At 38.1% G+C, this 24,722-nt stretch overlaps 2 protein-coding genes across 2 annotated transcripts; both read left to right on the top strand.

Moving 5' to 3' along the window:
- Positions 1-8,293: 8,293 nt before the first annotated feature.
- On the top strand, positions 8,294-16,520 carry LOC141010275 (uncharacterized). Its single transcript, XM_073483152.1, has 7 exons — positions 8,294-8,395; positions 11,147-11,292; positions 11,568-11,708; positions 12,190-12,282; positions 14,730-14,885; positions 16,011-16,172; positions 16,277-16,520. The coding sequence occupies exons 2-7, from the start codon at positions 11,155-11,157 to the stop codon at positions 16,436-16,438; spliced, it is 852 nt and encodes a 283-aa protein (XP_073339253.1). The 5' UTR covers positions 8,294-8,395; positions 11,147-11,154; the 3' UTR covers positions 16,439-16,520.
- Positions 16,521-21,352: 4,832 nt separating this feature from the next.
- LOC141010499 (ictacalcin-like) lies at positions 21,353-23,243 on the top strand. Its single transcript, XM_073483481.1, has 3 exons — positions 21,353-21,379; positions 22,659-22,807; positions 22,994-23,243. The coding sequence occupies exons 2-3, from the start codon at positions 22,670-22,672 to the stop codon at positions 23,135-23,137; spliced, it is 282 nt and encodes a 93-aa protein (XP_073339582.1). The 5' UTR covers positions 21,353-21,379; positions 22,659-22,669; the 3' UTR covers positions 23,138-23,243.
- Positions 23,244-24,722: the final 1,479 nt, after the last annotated feature.

The raw sequence follows: 24,722 nt of genomic DNA, 5'->3' as shown, positions 1-24,722 counted from the left end.
TCACCTGGAGGTTGGTGTGTAAGTGGCTCAGGAGAGAGGAGAAAGAAGAGAGAGTCACTTCTCTACATGATCATTGGCTGTTATAGGACCTAGGGCAGGCATATAATCTCATATCTGTTCAAATGAGCTGTCAATCAAACGGTTGCCATGTCAGGATCTCTAGTGTAGAGGGATAATGGTGTCTGCTGTGAAATGAGAGTCTTTTACAGTTAAAGGCATGAAAACGCATCTGTGATCGCAGGTTTTTTGTCATTTTGTCACCATTTATGTAGGGAATACTGTGTTTTGGACTAAACGTGTTACTGAAATGGCTCTAGTAGACATTTGGGAATAAGAGAAGATAGTTTTGTTGGAGTATAATGCACTACTGAAACACCCAGACACTTCATTGGAGAGTTGGGAAAACTTTGTATTTTGTTAGCTTGTTTGCATGTTTGATTTGTTGTTGATTGCACCTTTCTCATGTGGTTTATCTTGAGACGGTGTGCAAGAATGGAATCAAGAGAATCTGAGCTTTTTTTTTATGATGTATGTCATGACAGTGCACTTAAATTGAGGCATTAGCCTATTTACTTTGCTGTGTTTGTATTGTTTGGCAAACTAGCCAGTGGTTTGGAAAATGATAAACTGAACTAACATTACAAAGATAGCATGAGGGAACAATAGGTTGACATCATGTCAAAGATGTCTATGCATTGTGTTGCAGAGATGTCTACTGAATTTAGCATGCTAACCAGCTAGCCATTGACCTTCCTGTCTCATAATAGGATACCACTACCACCTTCATCCTGCATGGATGGAATACAGACATAGTCTGAGTGCATATGGTTGTTTCATTAAGTCATCATTCATAAAGTAGGATCTTCATTGTTACTTAATATGTGTTTTCTATGTGTTTTCATGGTGTGATAATTCACGAAAATGATAAATCCAACCAAGCCACAGCAGACTGATGAAAACAAAGATATTTGTCAGACATGTTGCCTTGAATCAAGTGAAATCACACACTGTTATATCAGCGCCAGGCTACACAGCATGTACAAACTTGAAGAAGAAAGTACTGTGTGGATGGAGTGCAAACCGTCACAAACCTGTCAGCATTTTGGAGGGAGGGTTAAAGGTGTGGAGGCGTATAAAGCATTCTTTTCATCCATTTCTCCGTCACTGCAGCTCCTCCGAGGCTGACTCTCACCTGCTAATCTCCTCAAATCCACTTTGGTGAGTAGAAAATCGGAACAATGTTGATTTGTTTGTTGTCATTTAATGATCTAACAATGCACCAAAACTTTTTCCAATAGAAAATTATTTTAAATCCAAGAACTCGAATGAAATTTTAAAACTTTAAATTTGTAAATGTAATGAGTTTTGTTTGTGTAAAAATACAGCTGTTAAGTTACCAGCTCTGTCTGCGTTTTGTGAAGTTGCAACGGACTTTGATCATTTTGCTTCGATGCCAGTTATCATTTGGCCATCTTCAGTCTGGAAGAATTCAGCATCAAACTTTCATTCTCACTTCTTCTTTTGTGCTCTCTTCCACCCAGCACATTCTCTTCAATCTGAGAACAATAACACGACTGTAGACATTCAAATTGTGTGCAGATGATTCACCAGTCCTGTCCATTAATATCATGCATACAAAAAGTCAACATACATACACGTTAACATACGTCCATAAGTTAAAGGACTACGTGTTTACAAATCCTCAGCTAACACAGTTTCCTCAGCTTACCACACCCCAGAGAGGGAGCGGCACCATGAGTCAGAATGCAACCAGACTCTGGCCAGGCAGAGATGCTGCAGTGACACGGGGGTATAAGAGTGGTGGAAACACAGGGTTTATTTTTATTTACAGAGAAACACATTGGCAGAGATAAAAACAGTGATGTCAGTCAGTGCTTGAGCTCTTACTGAATCACTATGTATTTTGTCTCCTGCTATATGTATCTAGTTTGTTTCTATAATTACAATATATTAGTAAATTAACAAGGCCAACACCAACACCAGCAAAATAGTAAAACAGACTTATAGCCTGACTGTCAAATTTGAATGTTCAGTCTTCCAGTGGTTCCAGTCAAAGTTAACAGACTTTTGACAGCTGATGACGACAACCAACGCAGGACATGAGGGGAAATTCATGCATCAATAGACTATTTATCCCTTTTTTCTTTCTGTCCTCTTAAACCAGCCATCATCATGTCTGACTTAAAGGGGGCTTTGAAAACTGTTAAGGACTTCTACTATAAATATGCTAACCAGGATGGGGATGCAAACAGCATTACTAAGGGAGAGCTGAAAGTGCTGCTTCAGCAGGAACTTAAAATGGAGCTGGAGGTAAGTGACCTCTGACCTCTTTCTATCACAGTCCTGCACAACCAACGGGATGAACACTGGCTTACTGTACATGTGTGCTGTGGCACATTCAGACAGAGAGGGTGATGAATGTTCTTGAATCTTGAGTTCACGTGGCAGTTCTTCCTTATTTAATAATCAGTGATGCTGAAAACTAAACTATGACTCCTGGCTTAAAATAACCACATACAAAATGGAATAATGCGTGTGTCTGAAAGTTGTGTATACCCAGTCTACATGTTTGCTGACACTTTTCTCACCTGCAGGGTCCCGAAGGCCAAAAACGATTGGACAACTTCTTCAAGGGACTGGACGAAAACGAGGACAACGTTGTGGACTTTGATGAGTTTTGTGATCTTTTTGTGATGCTCCTGAAGATAAGTAGATACTGGCTTATGTAAAACTAGGCATGCAAGCGCCACTGTGGGTCAGCAGAGAGAGCTGTCTTCCCGTGACAGATGTCAACAAGAAATTTAAATGTAACACTCAATGAAATAAACCTCTTTTCCTGTGAGACCCTCACGCCCTTTGTGTGATACTGTAGGTAAGGGGAACAATGTTTGTGACAATGTTGACTTACAGCTGGATTAACCACAGGAAAGAAAAATGCCCATGCCCTTTTTTTCCTCAGACACACAGAAGTGGTAATTGTCTTAAGCTTTAATATTATTTTTTTATTAATATAATGAGGGAAAGATAGACCAGTATCAACAAAAACAGACACATTACCAAACTTCAGTTACTTTGCTATTCCTTGCAATTTTCTTTTGTCATTGTCTGAGCTTTAGGGCGTTCCTGGTGGTTTGGGATCTCTGCAGTCTGCCTGAACATGCCAGCACTAGGAGTGGCTCAGCTGGGTGTGTTTGTCATGCATATCAGTGTGCATATTTGGTGATACTCTGTTGTTAAAAAACAGTTAAAAAGAAAGCTATGGATGGCACACACCTCTCCAAAATCACACGAATGGTCGCCAACTGGGCACAAAAATCATCATCAGTTCTGGGAGCTGCTTATATACAGGAACAGCTCTACAATGTTTAAGTTGGTGATAGTTCAACGCATTTTCACAGTCTTATGTTTCATTAGTTTCATGACAGACACAAACTCAAGTTGAAAATGTATGTTTAAAATTGACAAACATCATATGTATAGTTCATGGCACAGTTCAGTCTCTCTCCATTCACTAACATACAGTTGTTCTGAAATAAGGTCCTGTGAGGGAAACTACAAGGGGCGTGACTACCCCAAAACACAATGATAAACTTAACTCTTATTAACTATGTTGTTTAGCAGGTAAAAATAAAAGATTTATTATGAAGTGTTTTCTTGTGTTTTAGATTATCATTACAACATTATCATTAATATCAGTAGCTGCTAAGATCCTCCTTCTGGATATAATACTTGCCATTGTAACATTACGTACATACAGTTTGACTGCCTATTTTTGCATTCTCACTCAATTAATCTCTAATTTTGATTTAACCTTAAAAATAAAGCTCCAAATTGTAGCTACAGTTGAATTAATGAATGTTAAAAAGTAGGTACATCTGTAGCCACACACAATATGCTGATGTAGACATATGAATGTTCCCCACACTGCTTTAAAAGTTGATCACTGAATATGTAATACTCTCTTTTCCTCCATAACTTCTGTTCGTCTTGTTCTGACATAAGGAAAGCATCGTAAATCTTATCTATTTCATGTAATAAACAAAGAGTACACCTCCCTGGTGTAAATATTTGTAACCAAATGACTGTTTAGCAGTATGCAGTCTCAGTGTTTTTCACCACTTGTCTCCGTCATAATTTCTTGCTAGACAGGATGCCTCAAACACCAGAGTGTGGGAGTGCCAAAAAGCGTCTGTGAGATATAAACTCAACGTTGTATATTTGAAATCTCAGATCTTTTTAGGTTCATTTTTACGATAAATTCAGTTAGTCTACATTCCTGTTCTTCTTCCTCCTCCCCTTATTATAATAATAAAAAAAAGAAAATATATATATAAATGACATAATAATTCAACTGCTAGAAATTTCTGATTATCGGTATCAGGGATTTTTCTGTCAGATTGCCAATAAAATAAACAACTTTAGAAATGTACTACTTCTGATGCAGCATCCTCTCACATAATGTCCTGCCCACAACAATATCTGTCACGATTAATAGCCTATAAACAGCGACTAATCTGAATCTGCAAAGTAACTAGTAATTAAATGTGTCAACTAGATGTGGAGGAGAGGAAGTATAAAGTAACAGAAAATGGAAATACTCATGTAAAGTAACTGAAAATTGTACTTAAGAGCAGTACTTGAGTAAATTGTGCTCAGGTTTCTTCATCACTGGTTGTTCGAAATTTTGACACAAAGATTGTCATTTTTAGTGCAAATGAGTATCGGTCACAACTATCTGTTTTAGGTCGCCTTGATTTCTAAAAATCTGCATCGGTATCTGCCGTGTAAAAGCCATATCAGTCGACCTCTAACCTGTACTGTACTTGAGTAATTATTTTTCTGACAACTTTTACTCCCTACATTTTCAAAACAGGCTCGTAACTTTAGTTTTAAAGCATTTGAGGGGGATTATCCAGAATCGATAAAATATAAAGCAAATAGAGTATTTCTGCCGTAAATAAATGTTAGAGGAGGCTCCACATTTAATGACAGTTTATCTCACATGAATCAGGCTGTTTTGCCAAGAAAAAAAATCATAGCCTATATCCATCTATTGAAAAACGGACATTTCTTCGGAGCCATATCTTAAATTGAGCAGCGGTGGTCTCACATACAGTAGGTAGATAGACAGAGACTGCAGAGACTCTGCGGCTGTGTCTCCATTTTCTTACATTCTCAATTTTGTGCTCAATCTATTTCCACAGTGTTGGTATTTCACATCCTGGGAATATGACTCAACAATCAACTGTCTTTCTAGTGAGTTCTACCTTTAAGTTTAATACTCTATGAATTATATCAATATGACACGAGGTTCAGTTAGCTTTGCACACTACCCCGGTAGAAGGTCAGAGGGATGCTTTTTACTTTTATACTTTGAGTGCATCTCACAGCCTGTACTATATTACTTTTATTTGAGTAAAGAACTTGAATCAGTACGTCTACTTTCCCCAGTCTTTTATACGTAATTATCTGTACTTCTACTTGAGTAAATAATGTGTGTACTTTTGTTTCAAATTAAATCACACACTGTAAAATCAGAGTCAGGCTGCACAGCACATAGTCTTAAGAATATTTTGGGTGTGATAGGAGTAATAGAGAGCTGGTTATGCAAGAAACATGCACAACTGGGAATTAAAGACGGTCTAAAGCACTGGCTCTCAACTGAGTTGGGAAGTACATTTTCAGGGGTTGCCGGAAAAAAATAACATATTTTAGACTTGGAAATAGTTTTAAGGTGACATTGCCTTTACCAGTAATGTAATTTTCTTTAAAGTAGATTTGACTTACTGTGTTTGTGAGAGTCAAAGTGTGTGTGTGCACATGAGTTCTGATTGGGAGGGTTGTGAAAAAATTTAAACAATGGTGATTTATTTTTTGTTTGATTTAATTTACTTATTTTAATACACCAAACTTTTTCCAATAGAAAACAATTTTTAATCCAACAATTTAAAGCATGTTGCATCTAGAAACCTGAAGAAGAAAGTACTGTGTGGATGGAGTGCAAACCATCATAAACCGGTCAGTCCAGAAATGTACTACTTCCGATGCAGAAGACGTGTGTTGTTTGTCTGTGTGTTTGGTTTGAGGTCAGGTTGGCCCAGTATTTTTTCTAGGTCTGTTAACTTCCATTGGTGTGCACTAAAATGGATCATGTAGCATTGTGGCCAGGTTGAATGTTATCAAAGAGAATCCGAGTTCATGTGTTAAAGGAGTGTGTTAAGTAAGTAAAGAGAGTTTAAGACATTCCAGCTTTAAGTCTGCTTTACTTTTGTACCAGTGTTGGCCAATTTTCCTGTTACAGTTTAAGTGGCCAATCTATTCATATACTGCTATTATAGAGTCAAAATATATAGATATAGTGGGAAAATAAATACATAATTATTCTTTAAGAGCTCTTAAGCAGCAAGCAGTGACTGATATCATTGCTTTTGTCACTGCCGATGCTTTCCTCTGAGTTTTCTGCAGAGCTGGGAATAAAAAAAAACGTATTTCATCGACAATCGGATAAAAAAAAGAAAAAGAACATTGATTCAGATGAACAGAAAAATGCTGAATTGGATCTTATAATTGGGTTAGGGTTAGGGTTAAGGTGGAAGGTCAAGTCTTTGTAGAAGTGATGTCTTTGACTTGCTGCTTTATTAAAGCCCAGTAACTCTTTAAAAATCAAGCTTATATAAGTCTTATATTTGAAGAATTATTGCCGAGATGTACGTTAAGTTGCTGCCAGCAGGGTTTTGATATATACCTTTAAAGCTGCTGTAAGTGGTGTCATCATTTTGGCTAACTTCCTGTTTGTTTTGCAGTTAGCAATCCCCTCCCTGCTCTCTATGTCAGCACATGAAGGTGCAGCAGTAATTGTCAGACGTACCAGAAAAGGAGGAGAGACATGTGTTGCTGACCAGAACAGTGATTACTGTTGGAATATAGAGCTATTTAAAACTTATCTTAATAAAAGTATATCACTTACAGCAGCTTTAACTGGATGAGTTCTGATTTAAGGTCCTTCCTTGAGTGAGGCTGCCTTACATTGTGTGTAAAGATCTTGGAGAAAATGCTAAAAGTCTAGATGTCAATCTTTTTAGATGCATGTTTACATTTCAGTTAGTCTGCATTCCTCTTCTCCTTCCTGTTGTTCTTCGTCTTATAATGATATTATGGCGGTGTTGATAATTGTTCTTGATGTTAGCATTAACTGTCCAGATCCCTACACTCTAAAAATGGACAAATGCTGTGAGTGCAACGTTTGACGACTTTATGCTGTATCAAGGGAAAAAAATAAATGCAAAACTAAACAAGGCAAGAGTTTTTTAGGAAAAGAAGCAGGTCATGACTTGTCAGTGTTTTTCACAACTGCCTCCATGAACCCAACAGAGTCTGGTTGCATGCCAACTCAAGGTGCTGCTCCCACTCTGGGGTGTGGTAAGCTGATGTGTGTCCCATGTGAAACTGTTGGTTTCACACGGGACACAAAGAGTGGCCTTCTAGATGAAAGTCCACTCTATGTGGATGATGATTGATATTACGTCACATATTTTGACTCATCTGTTCCCTACAGAACTTAATGGACACGTTTGGACAGAATGTTTAATTTGGTTGTAAATCAAAGTAATAATTAAAGTTTGATGCTGAATTCTGAATGTATCAGTAAAAGGAGATTCCAGACTGAAGTTTGACTTATAACAATAACTTATAAATGAATATAAATATAAATAAATATAAATAATTACAGGCATCGGAGAAAAATAGGCAACATCTGTTTCGACAGAGCTGGTAACTTAACAGCTGTATTTTACACAAATAAAACTCATTACATTTACAAATTTAAAGGTTAAAAATTTCATTCAAGTTTTTGGATTCCAAATAATTTTCTATTGTCAAAACTGATAACATCTCTGTTTATCAAATCTGTTACAGGCGTTGGCAAGGTTTCCTTTTAGCTCAAATACATATACATAATACAATACATCTTTCAAATGGTGTTGTATTAATTTCTGATAGCATATATCATCTTTTTGAGTGAAAGATTTTAGATGTTGTTTGAGTTGGGAAGTAACAAAGTACCAATACCAGAGTCAGGCTGCTCAGCATGTAAAAACTTGAAGAAGATAGTACTGTGCGGAGGGAGCGCAAACCATCATAAACCGGTCAGGCCAGTGGTGTAGCCAAATTAAATTAGATTTGATTGGCTCCAACACGAAAACAAAAATTTAAAAAAATTGGGGGGAGGAGTAGGAGTGGTTGGAGATGATAGGAGCATTTTGGAGGGAGGGTTAAAGGTGTGGAGGTGTATAAAGCATTCTTTTCATCCATTTCTCCGTCACTGCAGCTCCTCCGAGACTGACGCTCACCTGCTTATCTCCTCAAATCACCTCTGGTGAGTAGAAAATCTGAACAACGTTGATTTGTTTGTTGTCATTTAATGGTTTAACAATGCACCAAAACTTTTAGCAATAGAAAATTATTTTGAATCCAACAATTTAAAGCATGTTGCATGTAGAAACTGGAAGAAGGAAGTACTGTGTGGATGGAGTGCAAACCATCATGAGCCGGTCAGTCCAGTGGTGTAACCCAAATTAAATTAGATTTGATTGGCTGCGACACAAAAACAAAAATTTTAAAAAATGGGGGGGGGGGGGGGGGGAGTGGTTGGAGATGATAGCAGCATTTTGGAGGGAGGGTTAAAGGTGTGGAGGTGTAAAAAGCATTTTTTTCATCCATTTTGCCGTCACTGCAGCTCCTCCAAGACTGACGTTCACCTGCTAATCTCCTTAAATCTCCAGAAAATCTGAATAACATTGATTTGTTTGTTGTTTGTTGTCATTTAATGGTCTAACAATGCACCAAACTTTTGACAATAGAAAATTATTTGGAATCCAAAGACTCGAATGAAATTTTAAAACTTTAATTTGTAAATGTAATGAGTTTTATTTGTGCAAAATACAGCTGTTAAGTTACCAGCTCTGTCCCAACAGATGTTGCTTATTTTGCTCCGATGCCTGTAATTATTTATATTTATTTATATTTATATTCATTTATAAGTTATTGTTATAAGTCAAACTTCAGTCTGGAATCTCCTTTTACTGATACATTCAGAATTCAGCATCAAACTTTAATTATTACTTTGATTTACAACCAAATTAAACATTCTGTCCAAACGTGTCCATTAAGTTCTGTAGGGAGCAGATGAGTCAAAATATGTGACGTAATATCAAGAGAGTGAGTCCACATAGGGTGGACTTTCATCTAGAAGGCTGCTGTTTGTGTCCCGTGTGAAACCAACAGTCAACACTGACCTGTTTAAAGCTACTGACAATCCCTCTGCTGCCACAGTTTCCTCAGCTTACCACACCCCAGAGAGGGAGCAGCACCTTGAGTTGGCATGCAACCAGACTCTGTTGGGTTCATGGAGGCAGTTGTGAAAAACACTGACAAGTCTTGACCTGCTTCTTTTCCTAAAAAAAACTCTTGCTTTGTTTAGTTTTGCATTTTTTTTCCTTGATACAGCATAAAGTCGTCAAACATTGCACTCACAGCATTTGTCCATTTTTAGAGTGTAGGGATCTGGACAGTTAATGCTAACATCAAGAACAATTATCAACACCGCCATAATATCATTATAAGACGAAGAACAACAGGAAGGAGAAGAGGAATGCAGACTAACTGAAATGTAAACATGCATCTAAAAAGATTGACATCTAGACTTTTAGCATTTTCTCCAAGATCTTTACACACAATGTAAGGCAGCCTCACTCAAGGAAGGACCTTAAATCAGAACTCATCCAGTTAAAGCTGCTGTAAGTGATATACTTTTATTAAGATAAGTTTTAAATAGCTCTATATTCCAACAGTAATCACTGTTCTGGTCAGCAACACATGTCTCTCCTCCTTTTCTGGTACGTCTGACAATTACTGCTGCACCTTCATGTGCTGACATAGAGAGCAGGGAGGGGATTGCTAACTGCAAAACAAACAGGAAGTTAGCCAAAATGACGACACCACTTACAACAGCTTTAAAGGTGTATATCAAAACCCTGCTGGCAGCAGCTTAACGTACATCTCGGCAATAATTCTTCAAATATAAGACTTATATAAGCTTGATTTTTAAAGAGTTACTGGGCTTTAATAAAGCAGCAAGTCAAAGACAGTCCCTGGCACTGCCACACTCTGGTGTTTGAGTTATCTAGCAAGTATTTGTGACAGACTCTGAGACTGCATGCTGCTAAGCAGTCATTTGGTGACAAATATCTACACCTGGGAGGTTCACATCACTTTTAACTTTTAACTTGTTATGGTTTTAAAACTGAAGAAAGAAAACTTTTCAAACAGACAGGAGAAGAAACTTCAGACATCACTTCTACAAAGACTTGACCTTCCTCTCAGTGTTATATAAAGTAACCAATAGTCATAGCTGAGTAAAAGAAAAGATATCGTGTTAAAATATTACTTTACTAAATGTACTTACTTTGTTTAAAAAGTAAGAGTAAAAATGAATTATACATATATTCACATGTATGTAAATACTGTGGTTTGACCGATTATCGGCTTGGCCAATTATAAGATCCAATTCAGCATTTTCTGATTATCTGAATTCTTTTTCTTTTTTTTTTATCTAATTGTCGATGAAATATGTTTTTTTTTTTTTTTTACTCCCAGCTCTGTGGAAAACTCAGAGAAAAGCATTGGCAGTGACAAAAGCAATGATATCAGTCACTGCTTGCTGCTTAACAGCTCTTAAAGAATAATTATGTATTTATTTTTCCTCTATTTCTATATATTTTGATATTTGATATTTTGATCTATAATAATAGTATATGAATAGATTGGCCACTTAAACTGTAACAGGAAAATTGGCCAACACTGGTACAAAAGTAAAGCAGACTTAAAGCTGGAATGTCTCAGTGATTTTGAGGATCAATGTTCAGTCTTAAACTCTCTTTACTTACTTAACACACTCCTTTAACACATGAACTCGGATTCTCTTTGGTAACATCAACATAACATCTTTTGTTAACAGACCTAGAAAAAATACTGGGCCAACCTGACCTCAAACCAAACACACAGACAGATGAGGAAAAATTGCATACATCAATATTTAACTCTTTTTTTTCTCTCTGTCCTCTTAAAGCAGCCAACATGACTGCTCTTCAGTGCTCTGTGTTGGGAATCATCAAATGCTTTCAGGACTACGCTGGCAAGGATGGGGACCCAAAAACTCTGACTAAGGCAGAGCTGAAAGAGTTGCTTCAGAACGAACTTGGAGAACTGGTGGGGGTGAGTGACCTCTGACCTCTCTATCTCAGCCCTGCACAACCAACAGGATGCACACTGGCTCAATGTGCATTTGTTTTGTGGTGCACTGTATGGAGAGGATGGTGAATGCTCTCGGTAGACAATTGTTCCTTGGTTTATGATTAATGATGCTGAGAACTAAACAACAAAAGATGGCTTAAAATAACCACGTACAAAACAGAATAATGTGTGTCACTGGATGTTGTGAATAAACAGTCTACATGTTTACAGCGACTTTTCACTTTTCTTGCATGCAGGGAGCCCCTGACAAGGCAACACTGGACAGTTTCTTCAATGACCTGGACATGAACATGGACGACCGTATTGACTTCACTGAGTTTGGTGCCTTCGTCTTCTCTCTCATTGTGATGTGCCACGAGCTCTTCACTGAGTCAAAATAGGAATCTAAGTGCAAGCTTGGGGTCAGCAAAGAGAGCTGCCTTCCTGTAAAAAAAAGGAGTACCCTATGACCACTGCTCTGAAGAAGGAATGAATAATTACTACTTAATAATTTAGCATGAGGTCACAAAAAATATATTGTACCGCACAATGAAATAAACTTTTTTCTTTAAACCACACTTGACTTGTGCACTTTGAGTGTTATTGCATGGTCAGGGAGACAATATTGCTCACAATATCAGATGGTTGCGCAGAAACAGCACAAACAACAGCATGAGCACGAGCTTACTGTACATGTGTTTTGTGGTGCATTGCATTGGAGAGGATGCTGAATGTTCTTGGTAGAATTTTGCATCATCACAGCCTGTGGTGCGCTGTGGTCATGCACATGCCAGGTGACAGTTCTTCCCTGCTTTATGATCAGTGAGAGTGAGAAGTATAGCCAGTCTACATAACTGCTAAGACTTTTCTCATTCGCAGAACATCAGTGACAAGGATGCAGTGGGCAAAATCTTCGAAGACCTGGATGCAAATGGGGACACCGTTGTGGACCGTGCAGAGTATGTCACACTGGTCTCAAGGCTTACTTTAATTTGTTGGAGTTAGTTACCCCAAGGAAAAAGGGATCGACTACTTTGCAGTCAACATAGAGAGCTGCCAGCCTTCCTGTGAAAGGAAGAGTTGTTTGGCCACTGCTCCCAAAAAAGTTTTAAAAATATATTATAACAAACAATAAGATAAACCTCTTTTTCCAATGTGTTTTTTATTTTTTCTCTGTGCCCTTTCTGTGTTACTGCATGGTCTGGGGAATGATATTGGTCACGATGTTGACTTACATGCCTTCAATCTCACAGCTGGATTAATTTAATAAACGGAACAATGTTTGTTTGTTTTATCAAACAAGACATTGCCTACTAAATTCACACATCAATGTACCCAGATATGGTTTCAAATCCCCTCCCTGACCTCCCCACATACAAAATTGAAAGAGGACTGTTCCTAATAGGAGTGGGAAGTCAATTAAACTTGAAAAGAAAGAAAAAATATATATAAATTACAGTAAATGATTGTATGAATATATACAACATAAAACAATAGTACAGTATCAAGTACGCTCATGACTTATTAAGATAAATAATTGTGTGTCAATATTGATAACATCTTTTAGTTTTATCAATTACGATATAAGTGTTGGCAAAGTGTCCTTAAAGTTCAAGCAGGGTTTCCATATCTTTCAAAAGGTGTTGTATTCATGATAGATAGATAGATAGATAGATAGATAGATAGATAGATAGATAGATAGATAGATAGATGTACCATTTATTCATGATGGTTATTATAAAGTTTTTTCCCATTAGGGCTTTTAGTCTTAGACACCTTTTACACTCATGTAGAATCAAACACAGATCTGTCTAGACCAGAATGTGAGTGACTTAGAAATTTGTTAGAAATACTTCCACTTTGACTAACTATGCATTTAAATGACACTTTTACATTAATGCAACAGTAATAATAATCTAACAAAATGGTATAACAAAATAACAAGGCCCTTTACTATTATTTTTGATGTATTCTTATACCACCACTGCGTAAGTCCAAATTTTACATTTTTCAAGTAATCCAACACTCAGTCAGTTAATGAGCATGAAAGGAGAATATGACCCATTTGACAAAAGTGAAAACAAACCTTTGTAATCACTAAAGAACAAAGGTAGCTTTGGTTTTTAATGTGCGTGTTTATTTTAACACACAAAATCAGTTTCCCCAGGTGACACAGTGTTGTTTTGTAATATTATCTTTTGACCACAAGAGGACCCACTTACCAAACAGTCCAAACTGCTTTATACAGTGAAGGAAGTTCTCAAATCTTTTACTTAAGTAAACGTACTAATACCACTCTGTTAGAAGTAAAAGTCATGCATTTAAAATATAACTTATGTACTCAAGTATGAGCAACAATATATTGATATATCTGTAATATACATTTGTATTACATTATATATATTTAAAGTAGAAAAAGCAAAAGTAGTCCTTTTGCAACCAATTTCAGAATCAGAATATCACATATATTATGATTATTGATGCATTAACGTGTTCATCTCTTTAATATTGCTGCTAGTAAGTGTCAAGCCAATTTTCATCTATTTTTACATAGATGAGGATGTGCTGGAAATAATTTGTATTTTGTTCAATTATGGTCTGCATTCCCAAGTCCCATGAGATACAGCATTACTAAAGCAATCCCCATATGGAAGACAACACTGTAAACTCAGTACTAACTACTGTGCACTATGTAAGAGTATCATAAAAACATAATAAAATGTAAGCAGTGCTTTTGCTGTTTTAGCCTAGATCCAATCACTTGTGTCAGTCACTGAGATTAGTGACTCTTTCTTGTATGGTGATTGGCTTTGCTGCTGAGCCCTGTTCATTAACTTCATCAAGTTTTGTTTTTCAGTAGTCCAGCAGTCTCTCTTCCTTGGTTGTAAATCGTCTACCTATCTTGTATTTCTTTCCTGTAATGATGTCATTCAGCAAAGTCTTCAAAGACTCAACAAATAGCTGCAGGGACTGGCATGTTATAGTCACATTTTCTCCTCTGCAGACTACTAATTATTATTAGGCCAGCCCAGGGGTGGGTAGTAACGTGTTACAAGTAACCTACATGACTAAAAACTATCGTAGCCAACTTAAACAGTTAACTTTACTTACCTAAACTTTCATGTTTAGATGATGATAACAAATAAAAAGTGACTTGCACTTTGAGTAATTTATCAACAAGATAGCTTGTGACTTTTGATTGAGTAATGGTAATTTTCACTTTGAGCCTTCTTGAGTCACAAATATTAGGACACTGTTAAACATGTTGTGCATTTTATTAGTTACTAATGTAGCAGGGAAATTATATATATAGTGGTTTTACTTGTTTGACTCATTATTAAAGAAGAAATGGAAATGGTCTTAACTCCCAAAACTAATGTTAGGTTTATATCTGTGGTGTAACCGCCCATGAATCACAGTCTGTCCAGCCCAGCTTGCAGGGTCCACGGTCCATATCACAGCTTGACTCATCATACACAGCAGCCAGGGCGGCGCCTGACTATAAAACCTCTGCTGCACTTATTCCTCTGAACATTCCCACTCTTCCTCTGCAGACCACGTCTCAGCCCTGCACGGTAAGAACTAACGGTACTGCTCCTGTTTAACTTTGTCAGGCTTTTTAAAAGCCTTATAACAGCCTGCAGGCACAACTGGTGGAAGGTGTGGTGTGTGGAAGGATTATACTGCATTATTTACTTTTATTGTCCATTCAAAACTTTTCTGAAGGGAAGCATGTGGGTGGTTAATGATTTCTTTAAAACAGCCTATTGTACAGGAAGTTCTTCTGCTCTTAAATAGTTATACATCTGTTGTATAAGAATGCAGTGTATTGTTTTCATATGATTGTCCTCTTGTTGAACTCACACTTTCACAACTTTTACCAATAAGAACTAACTCTATTCAGCAGGTATTTTAAGATTCATAATACAGTTCTCACTGAAATACTACAACTTTTATTTTCTCCTCTGATTAGGACCCTCTATCTTCTATTGTTAACACAGACATTTAACCTATAGGTACACTACAGAGGGTGTGGTTGGACTGTGAGCATGTACACACTTGTGCTCCACTGCTTTAGTGCCCCCTCTCATTTGCTGAATTGAATTCCAGCATTTTGGGCCTGGGACACATTTTTTCCATCATTCAGCGCTGAAGTTTTCCATTCCCTCTTACACACATGACACACAACCCCTATTTTCCCTCTCACTTCTCATTTTTTAACTGTTGCAACTCTGCAGCCACTAGGGCACAGTGTCAATAGCATTGTCTGAGCTTTGTGATTGTTTTAACAACCTAATTACAGACTGTCTCTCACTTCTCATGAGCATTACTCATTAGTGGGAAGGGCGTTAGCAAGGCAAGAGTGAAGTGTTGCTTCCCCTTCATACGGGGCGACACCACATCCTTTTCAAATACAGTGGATCTCTTCTCTATTGCAGGATGCAATCTTACTTTTATTTGACCCAAAACATGGAACACAGATTGTTGATATGTCAATCCAGCATTTGATTCATGCAAGGGAAGGCTACTGTTTACACTGAGAGGATCAGCTCCGGCTTTTGAACTCCCTCATACCCCATCAGATCCTTATAGAAGGTCACCAGTAGAACATGTTCTTGCTCAAACGTCTTTGATAAGTCGAAGCCAAAAAACTTTGTGTGATTTAACAAATTCCTATCTATTTGAACTTTGTTTTTCAGTGTAAAAACACCTCAGCAACCATGCCTTCAGAACTGGAGACAGCCATGGAGTCACTCATCAAGGTGTTCCATCGTTACGCCTCCAGGGACGGCCGCAGCGGCACACTCAATCGGCGAGAGCTCAGAGAGTTGATGGAGAACGAGCTGTCTAACTTCCTGAGGGTGAGACGAGACGTGGACGAACATGCAAAGTGCATTATCACTGTGTCCATAATTGTATTACTTAACCCAAAGCTTTCCTCTTGGTGCCCCTTTCTTTGACACAGTCCCAGAAGGACCCTGCTGCTGTTGACAAGATCATGAAGGACCTGGACACCAACGGCGATGGCCAGGTGGACTTTGAGGAGTTTGTGTCTCTGGTTGTTGGACTTTCCATTGCCTGTGAGCAGTGCTATCAGATGCACATGAAGAAGACCGGCAAGAAGTAAAAGACAGCTGCGGAGGAGGCTTGAAGAAACCATAAAGCATTTCCATTTTTTGTAAAGTTAGTTGTGTCCATTAAATACGCTGAAGAATTTCAAACCTGTTGTGTCTAGTTGTTTTTCAGCATGTTATCATACATTTTGTCTCATTTAAATATAAAAGCACATCTGCCTCTTTGAGATTTTCCTTGTATAAAAGTGGCACCAAATCATAGCTTTTTCTCGGCCTTTGGTTTGTGCTAATTTCACACCCTGGTGAAGCTCATTCCAAGAGATCACGGTGTGCGAACTCCCTTGGCAACTGCACCAGCGTTAGAATGAGGTGTGATGATGTAATTCCCACCTGTATTTTATGCTTCCCTGGGTGTGAAAGGGCAGATGAACCGCTCCCTCTCTGCTTGATAAAATCCTGCTTATCGCTGCTCTGAGGAATCTGCAGAATGTTCCAGAAATGAACACACCTCTCTGCGAAGCTCATGTTGCAACTATCTAAATTCATGAACAGATAAATCCAGTGATAGGGTGCTTTAAGATTGAATCAAGTTTGTCAACATCAATTTGTAGCATTCCAGTCGACTTGATTTCATTAAGCATGAGATATGAGGAGGGCCTGATTCACAGGGCACAATGGATCAGGTCAACGCTGTTTTTCCATGAAATTCTTTTTATTGTGTTTCACTTCTGGCAAAAGCTGGTTAACGCCACAGAGGCTTAACAGGATAACCCCCTCCTCCTGACTCTCCCTGAACAAAAAAGAGACTCCTTTTTAAGTCTCTCAGGCAGCACTTCTTCCCTGCTACTGACAAGCTCTATCAGTCAAATGTTTCAGTCATAAATAACATAGGAGTTCTTCAATTTAGTTTACACCACAGCTGCGGTAAGGGTCTGCCAATCCCTAGGAAGTAGGCAGACCTTTTAATGCTTAAAGAAGGCCTGCCTGGAAGGCTAGACTCAGGGAAAATATGCCTCATGAGCCCTGCACACACCTCCTTGGGCAGGGTTAAGCCCTGCGGCCTACCAATGTTCATGGTTACAGGGCAAACACTCAAGTTGCTAGGTTACAAAGCTCTGACAGAGTGTGTGTGTGTGTGTGTGTGTGTGTGTGTGTGTGTGTGTGTGTGTGTGTGTGGTTCATATTCGCCCCTCAGTTTACACAACCACCACGCCCATGTGACCCACAGTTGAGTTTACAGCCGGGAATTCCTCCTTTGCTGACTGTTTTCTCAATCTCACAGAATAGATGCACACATGCATCATGTGGTCTAAAACAATACAGTCATTATCTGTGAGGATGAATAACTCTCCAAGTATGAAGCAACAAATCAGATCTATAAGGTCAATGAGCAGGCCAAAACTCGTTCCCTTAGTATAAGGAAACTTACACATACTGACATCATGATTTTTGTCACAAGCTGTATCGTCAGCTGGAACAATCCTGAACACTCTTACAGTTTTCAGATTTCTGAGTTGCAACACAGTGAAGGTGTGTGTTGGTTAGACTTCAGACAAGCACTCACTAATGCATACCACACCTTCAGTGTACACACACAGGCAGAACAGCACCTCTCTGTGGACAACAATGCTGTGAACCTTTCAACCCTTGCAACATCCGGTTTGGAGCTGTTGCCATGGAGAAATGAAATCAGACTATTGTGATCTTTATATAGCTGATGATGCAACTTATAAAAATGCCAAAGTGCTTCATGTCTATTTGTTTCCTCTTTGCCACTGGCATGTCACAGTTTGAATTTCATTTAGTTACTTCAGTTTCAGGCTCCCTGCTCCGATTCCAAATACATTTTGATCCTTATTCTAAAATGAAGTTTTAAAATTGAAGACAAAAGTGAAGGAAAGTTCTCAGTTCAAACAAACAGTGTTGTATATCGTTGTATCAAAATTAATTTTCTGGAAACAAATGTACTTAAGTATCAAAAGTACAAGTAAAAGTAAATAATACATTTATCTACATGTATGTGTGTACTGTATATGGATCGGCCGATTACCAGTCTGGACATTTAGACGACTGAGTCCGCATTTGGTGTATTTGTTTGTTTTAATCTGATTGTCAATAAAATACATTAATTTAAATGCAGTATGTAATCTGAAATGTCACTAGTGACTAAAGTTATCAAACAAAATGTAGTGAGTAAAAAGCTCAATATTTGCCTCTATAATACAATGTACCCAACATATAATCAAAAAGTTATTTGAATTAATAAAAATAAAATTTAAAAAAACATAACTAAACATTTTGGATAATCTCTTGGTTAAAGTAAAAACCTCAATGCAGTCCACTTGTGACTTTGGACCTTTGTTGCTTGTCATTGCCTGTCTTTTTCTCCCCTCGTTTCCTGTCATCTCTCTACTGTGTATAGGCTTTAAATGCACCCAGATATTCTTCACTTATTAGTTCATATAATATTTTATAAGAATCAACCCACTTTTTGGTTTGGTCAAACATTTCTGAGGGCAGTGTAGGATGAATTGGTGAGATTCAGTGCAGATGCAGTGTTGTAAAAAGTTGCGTACTGTAGGGTGGGGGGGTATGGGGTACTTGAGTAGGGGTAAAAATAATGTTAAAAAAAATATTACTTTTGTAAAAAAAATTAAGTAACCCATACGAATAGTAGCCTACTTGCATAAAAGTCTTAAAGTATCTGATGTTAAATGAACTTAAGTGCCAAAAGCACAAGTAAACAGTAAATTACACATACACATATTTAAGTTTTAAGTTATTTCAGTACTTTGGCTCTGATGCAGCATGCAATCGCAAAATAACAGGTAACTTAATTTATCAAACATACAATATTTGCCTCCAAAATGGGAGTGCAGGTGTATAGTAGCAGAAAATGGAAATTCTTAAGTAAAATACAAACTCTTCAAATTTGTACTGAAGTACAGTACCTGAGTTAATGTACTTACCAACACTGTATTCATTAGATTTTGGGGGCATTTGGGTTTCACTTGGGGAATCATGTTTTGAGGAAGGGAACACTTTATGCTTTTTTTTCCAATGTACTTCTGTTTGACCACTAGATGGCACAATAGAATAACTGCTATCATAATGTTGGCCATGAGCTTTTGATAAATTAATGTGACCACTCCAGCTCTAGTGCAAATCATTTATATGAGTCATGCGCTCCATGGATACTCCCGCACTAATCTGGTAGATCTGAGTGAGAAAGATAGAGAAGAAAGAAGGAGTTTGACTAATGGTTTCCATACAATGAAAAAAGACTCAGATCTCAGAATGCAAATATATTTTTTAACTGTGTGCATTATAAAATCACTTGAAGAACACATGGATGTTGGAGACACTGACATGACTTCCAACCTATGATCTGTACTTTACCAGACTTTGACTGAAGTTGTTAATTAGAGACCAAAACAATTATACCCCTGAAGAGGAGAGACAGGAAAAGACCTTTGATATCTAAGTCAAAGTCATACAACAGACCACACACACACACACACATACAAACAAACATACGCACAGAGTTGCCACAGTGCTGATTATTTTAATGGTTCTGATTTTTGGTCTCTGCAGTATGAGTCATGAGCTTCAGGGACATGACTCTGAGTCACAGCCTCCACCACCACAAAATTGCAAAGAAGAGAGGACCCACTCAGGACCGTAACAATCAACGCTCAGTGAGTCGCTGTGCCCAACGTCTTCATTTAAGCATCATGTGCATCTCAAACAAGTAAATAAAAATAGAAAAAGGTCAATTATATACACATAAAACACCAGAAATTAGTCTGTGCAATATGCAATTAGGGGGTCCTCTGATGCACGCTTGGGTAAAACAAAATGCACAGCCTTGCAGCCTGAAACATACTGTACACAACTGTTCATCGCTGTAGTCTTGGATCATTCCAGGCAGTAGTGTCACCACATTTGGTGTCAACCTTTTTCGAAAAGTCAGAAAAATAATTAAAATGTATTTGGGATTTGTTGCACAGAAGCATACACGGTATGACAAAAGTGTAAACTCAAACAGAGAGAAGAATTAGGGATTAAGATTCAAAATGCACATGCAAAAATGTGGATTAAAGTTAGTTAATGAACTTAAAACTTCTTTAAAACAGCTGTGATGGGAGTGTATGACACAACTGCGGATTTTCTTTTTAACAAAATTTAGTTCTTAATGGAGCAACTGTACATGTGACAGCATCTTTACAAAAAGTGATTCAGTTCACATAATAATCCCTCCCTTCATCTGCTTGCAGAACATCATCTTCAATGAATAAGAGAAATGCAAATAAATAAGGTTTTGAAAGTTTCTCCAAACGGTTTCCTTTAAAGTTAATATACTTTTAACAGAAGAAACAAGTGAAGTAACAATTAACATAATGTCCCAAACTCCTTCGATACATTACATCAAAGAGTGGGGAAGAAAAGACTGTTACATGACTAGGTTGGTTAAATCATAAATTAGCTGTAACAAGCATGAAGAAGAACAAAATGTCCACTTATTATTTTGGAAAAGACTCTTAAAGTCACAGCACACTACTCCACCTCCTCTACATTTTTCAAGATTTTAACATTTTTGAGATGACTCATTTTAAGCATTTACACATCCTTCCTGAATGCAAACATGTATTGTACTTTACTGTAAACACAATACAATGTTGACCTGAAAAAATGATTCATAGCAGATTCTCTTACAGCCAGCAGGAATAACCGTCAGCGGTTTGTTGATGAATTTCTAGGTAACAATACATAAATACAGTGCTTTTTAAAAAACTTTTTCCAAGAATGACTTAAGAAAAAAGTAACAAGACACGGGGGGAGGAGTAGGAGCGGTTGGAGATGAAGGGAGCATTATGGAAGGAGGGATAAAGGGTGTGGTGGTGTATAAAGCATCCTTTGCATCCATTCCTCCGTCACTGCTGCTCCTCTACAACTGACTTTCACTCTCTGGTCTCCTCAAATCTCCAGTTTTGGTGAGTAGAAAATCTAAACATTGTTGATTTGTTTGTCGTTTGATTTTCTAACTTGAAAATATGTGCCAAAACTTTGTCCCATAGGAAATTGTTTTGACTTTTTAATGCCATTTCAATGACTTTTACCTGTTTAAAAAAAAACAGCTGTTAAGTTACCAGCTCTGTGTGCATTTTGTGTTTTTGAGCCAACTATGGCTTCTCTTCACTGTTTGTGAAAGCTGCACCAGCTGCATTGCTCATTTTTGCTCCGTTGGCAGTTCTTTGGCAGCTTTTAGTCTGGAATCTCCCTCCACTGATGCATTGTACATTCAGGATTTAGCATCAAGTTTTCATCCTTATTTTTAATTACAACCAAATTAAACAGTGGAACAGTAATATGGTTTTAATTTTGTGCTATCTTCCTCCACAATTCCCATCTGTTTACAAACCCTAAGTTTCCTCAGCTTACCACACCCCAGAGAGGGAGCAGCAGCACCGTGTGAGTCAACCAGACCTGACTCTCTTGGGTTCATGGTGTCAGTGGAAAAAACACTTTTCAGACATACAGCATTGAGAGAACAGACTTTACACATCACTACTGGGACTTAAATCAAGTCTTGACCTGCTTCTTTACCTAGTTCGACTGAGTTACCTGGAGAGATTAAACTGTTGCCATAACAATGCCCTATGTCACTCGGCAGAGATGCTGCGTTAGAGACCGGTGACAGGGGGAAATAAGAGTGGCTGGGCCCTGGTGGAAACCCAGGGTGTATTTATATCTCCAGCTCCACGGAAAACTCTGAGAAAAACATGGGCAGGGAAAAAAGCAACGATGTCTGCTTAGGAGCCTTTAATGAATCCTTGATGGACACATTTTACCAATATGTTATCTCTATAATTACAATATATGAATAAATTAGTCACAGATTTTAAAGATCCATTACTCAGATTCTTCTTCCCTTCCCTGCGACGGAACCCACTCCCTCAGGTTGTGGATATAAATGCTATCCTTTGTTGACATTCAATCTGACCACATGCCACATGATCCATTTAAGTGTGCACCACTGAAAGTTAACAGGCCTTCACTCTGCCTCTAGATGGAGCTACAGCAGCATTGACTGAGAGCATGATCCTTCATCCTTTCTTCTGAAAATATAAAGAACAAATACGAGTCCAATGTGATCTGAACAGTCTCCATCATGTTGTATGAAAACTCACTGATGACAACCAACGCAGGGACATGAGTAAAAATTGCATGTGTCAATATTTAACTCTTTTTTTTCTCTCTGTCCTCTTTAAGCAGCTATCATCATGTCTGACATGCAGAAGGCTATATCCCTCGTCATCGAGACCTTTTCTAAATACTCTGGCAGGGAGGGGGACCCAACCACCCTGACCAAGGCAGAGCTTAAAGAGTTGCTTCAGAACGAACTTGGAGAACTGGTGGGGGTGAGTGACCTCTGACCTCTCTATTTCAGCCCTGCACAGCCAACAGGATGCACACTGGCTTAGTGTGCATTTGTTTCCTTGGTTTATGATCAATGAGAGTGATGCTAAGAACAAAACAAAACAGAATAATGTGTGTCACTGAATGTTGTGAATAAACAGTCTACATTTCACTGTTCTGGCATGCAGAGTGCCCCTGACAAGGCAGCAGTGGACCGCATCTTCAGTGACCTGGACAGTAACCAGGACAACCTTGTGGACTTCGCTGAGTTTGGCAGGATGTTCATCTGCCTCACTACGATGTGCCACGAGTTCTTCACTAAGAAAAAATAGGAATCTAAGTGCAAGCTTGGGGTCAGCAAAGAGAGCTGCCTTCCTGTGAAAAAGAGGAGTGCCCTATGACCACTGCTCTGAAGAAGGAATGAATAATTACTACTTACTAATTTAACATGAGGTCACAAAAAATATATTGTAACGTACAATGAAATAAACTTTAAACCACACTTGACTTGTACACTTTGAGTATTATTGCATGGTCAGGGGGACAATATCTGTCACAATATCAGATGGTTGCGCAGAAATGTCAGCCTCATGGTCTAAGTAAGGTTATGATACTTGTGATACTGACCCAAAACACTTGAAGTGTTTAAGTTTTGTAGACACTAAGCAAGAGCTGCACAATATGGTAACAAAAAAAAATCATATTGTGATTATTTTGATAAATATTATGATTACTGGAGATAATAATTATTGCGTCACAGTTTTCATTTTCACTGACAAAACATATGCCAGCATGATGATGTGACATTTGTTGGAGTTTGTACCCAACAAACATTTTTTAGATCTGGAGAATAAGACTTGTAGACCAGGGCATCATATTGTGATTTTCGATAATATTTTGATTAATTGTGCAGCCCTACGCACATTTTTCAAGGCTAAAATCAGGAAAAAGTCTCCCGCACACTATCCAATTCACTTGCATTTAAATGTATTAACAACAACGTTTCTGTACTTAGACCTTTATCAGGTAATCTTACAAGACAATGGGGGAGGCTGTCTGGCAGGCCACACCGCAGACAGACGACAGAAGGCTAAAATTAATCAGGAAATGAAAAATATAACAGCAGGTTATAGCACATTTTAAAAGCTCTCTATTTAAAGCACGACTCAGTAACTTCTGAAGGATGTAATAACATAATCTTTCTCCCAAAATGAAATGTTAAATTCATTGGCTGGCTGGGACTTTTATATCGCATGTTTTCCTCTGTGTGGCTTTCCCATGGGTGCCCCACTTCTCTTGCACAGACCCAAGACATGCAGGTTACATGGACTGTAAACTGTAGATGGCCTTTAGGTGTGACTGTGGATGCAGTTGTCTGTATGTGTTAGCCCTGTGAGAGACTGGCGATCTGACCCGGTCGCCCTGCCTTTCACTCTGTGTGTGTCAGGCTGCTGTTGTTACCACATGCAATACTAGCAGTTTGCTTAACATTATGAGCAAATTGATACTTCTGTTTGTAGTAGATCGGTACGTTTTCTGCTCACTAGTTTCCAGTTTCTTTAATCAAAATGAATTTATTGGACTTCAGTCCATGATCCATATCTGTGACACGTGTCACTGAGACAATGATAAACTAGATCATTAATATTCTTTTCACGTCATACATTTTTGCCAGTAATGAGTAATCATCATGTGCCTCAAGGACTGACAACCTGCAAGTTTTCATTCCATACAAATACTACAGCAGGTGACTTCACTGATTAGCTCTCCCTCTCTGTTTGAGGCTCAGTAATCAGCACCTCCATTGCACATGATTGCCCGTCCCTGCCTCGATGAATTACACAAGATAACAGGAGGCAAAGCACAGAAATATCAGTGTTAAGTATCACTTTTTAAACTCAAAACAAGGGCGGTAGG

This window comes from Pagrus major, chromosome 16 (genome assembly GCF_040436345.1).
Source record: "Pagrus major chromosome 16, Pma_NU_1.0".
NCBI lineage: Eukaryota > Metazoa > Chordata > Actinopteri > Spariformes > Sparidae > Pagrus > Pagrus major.
The sequence above is the reverse complement of the archived record's forward strand: the minus strand, read 5'-3'. Positions and strand labels throughout refer to the sequence as shown.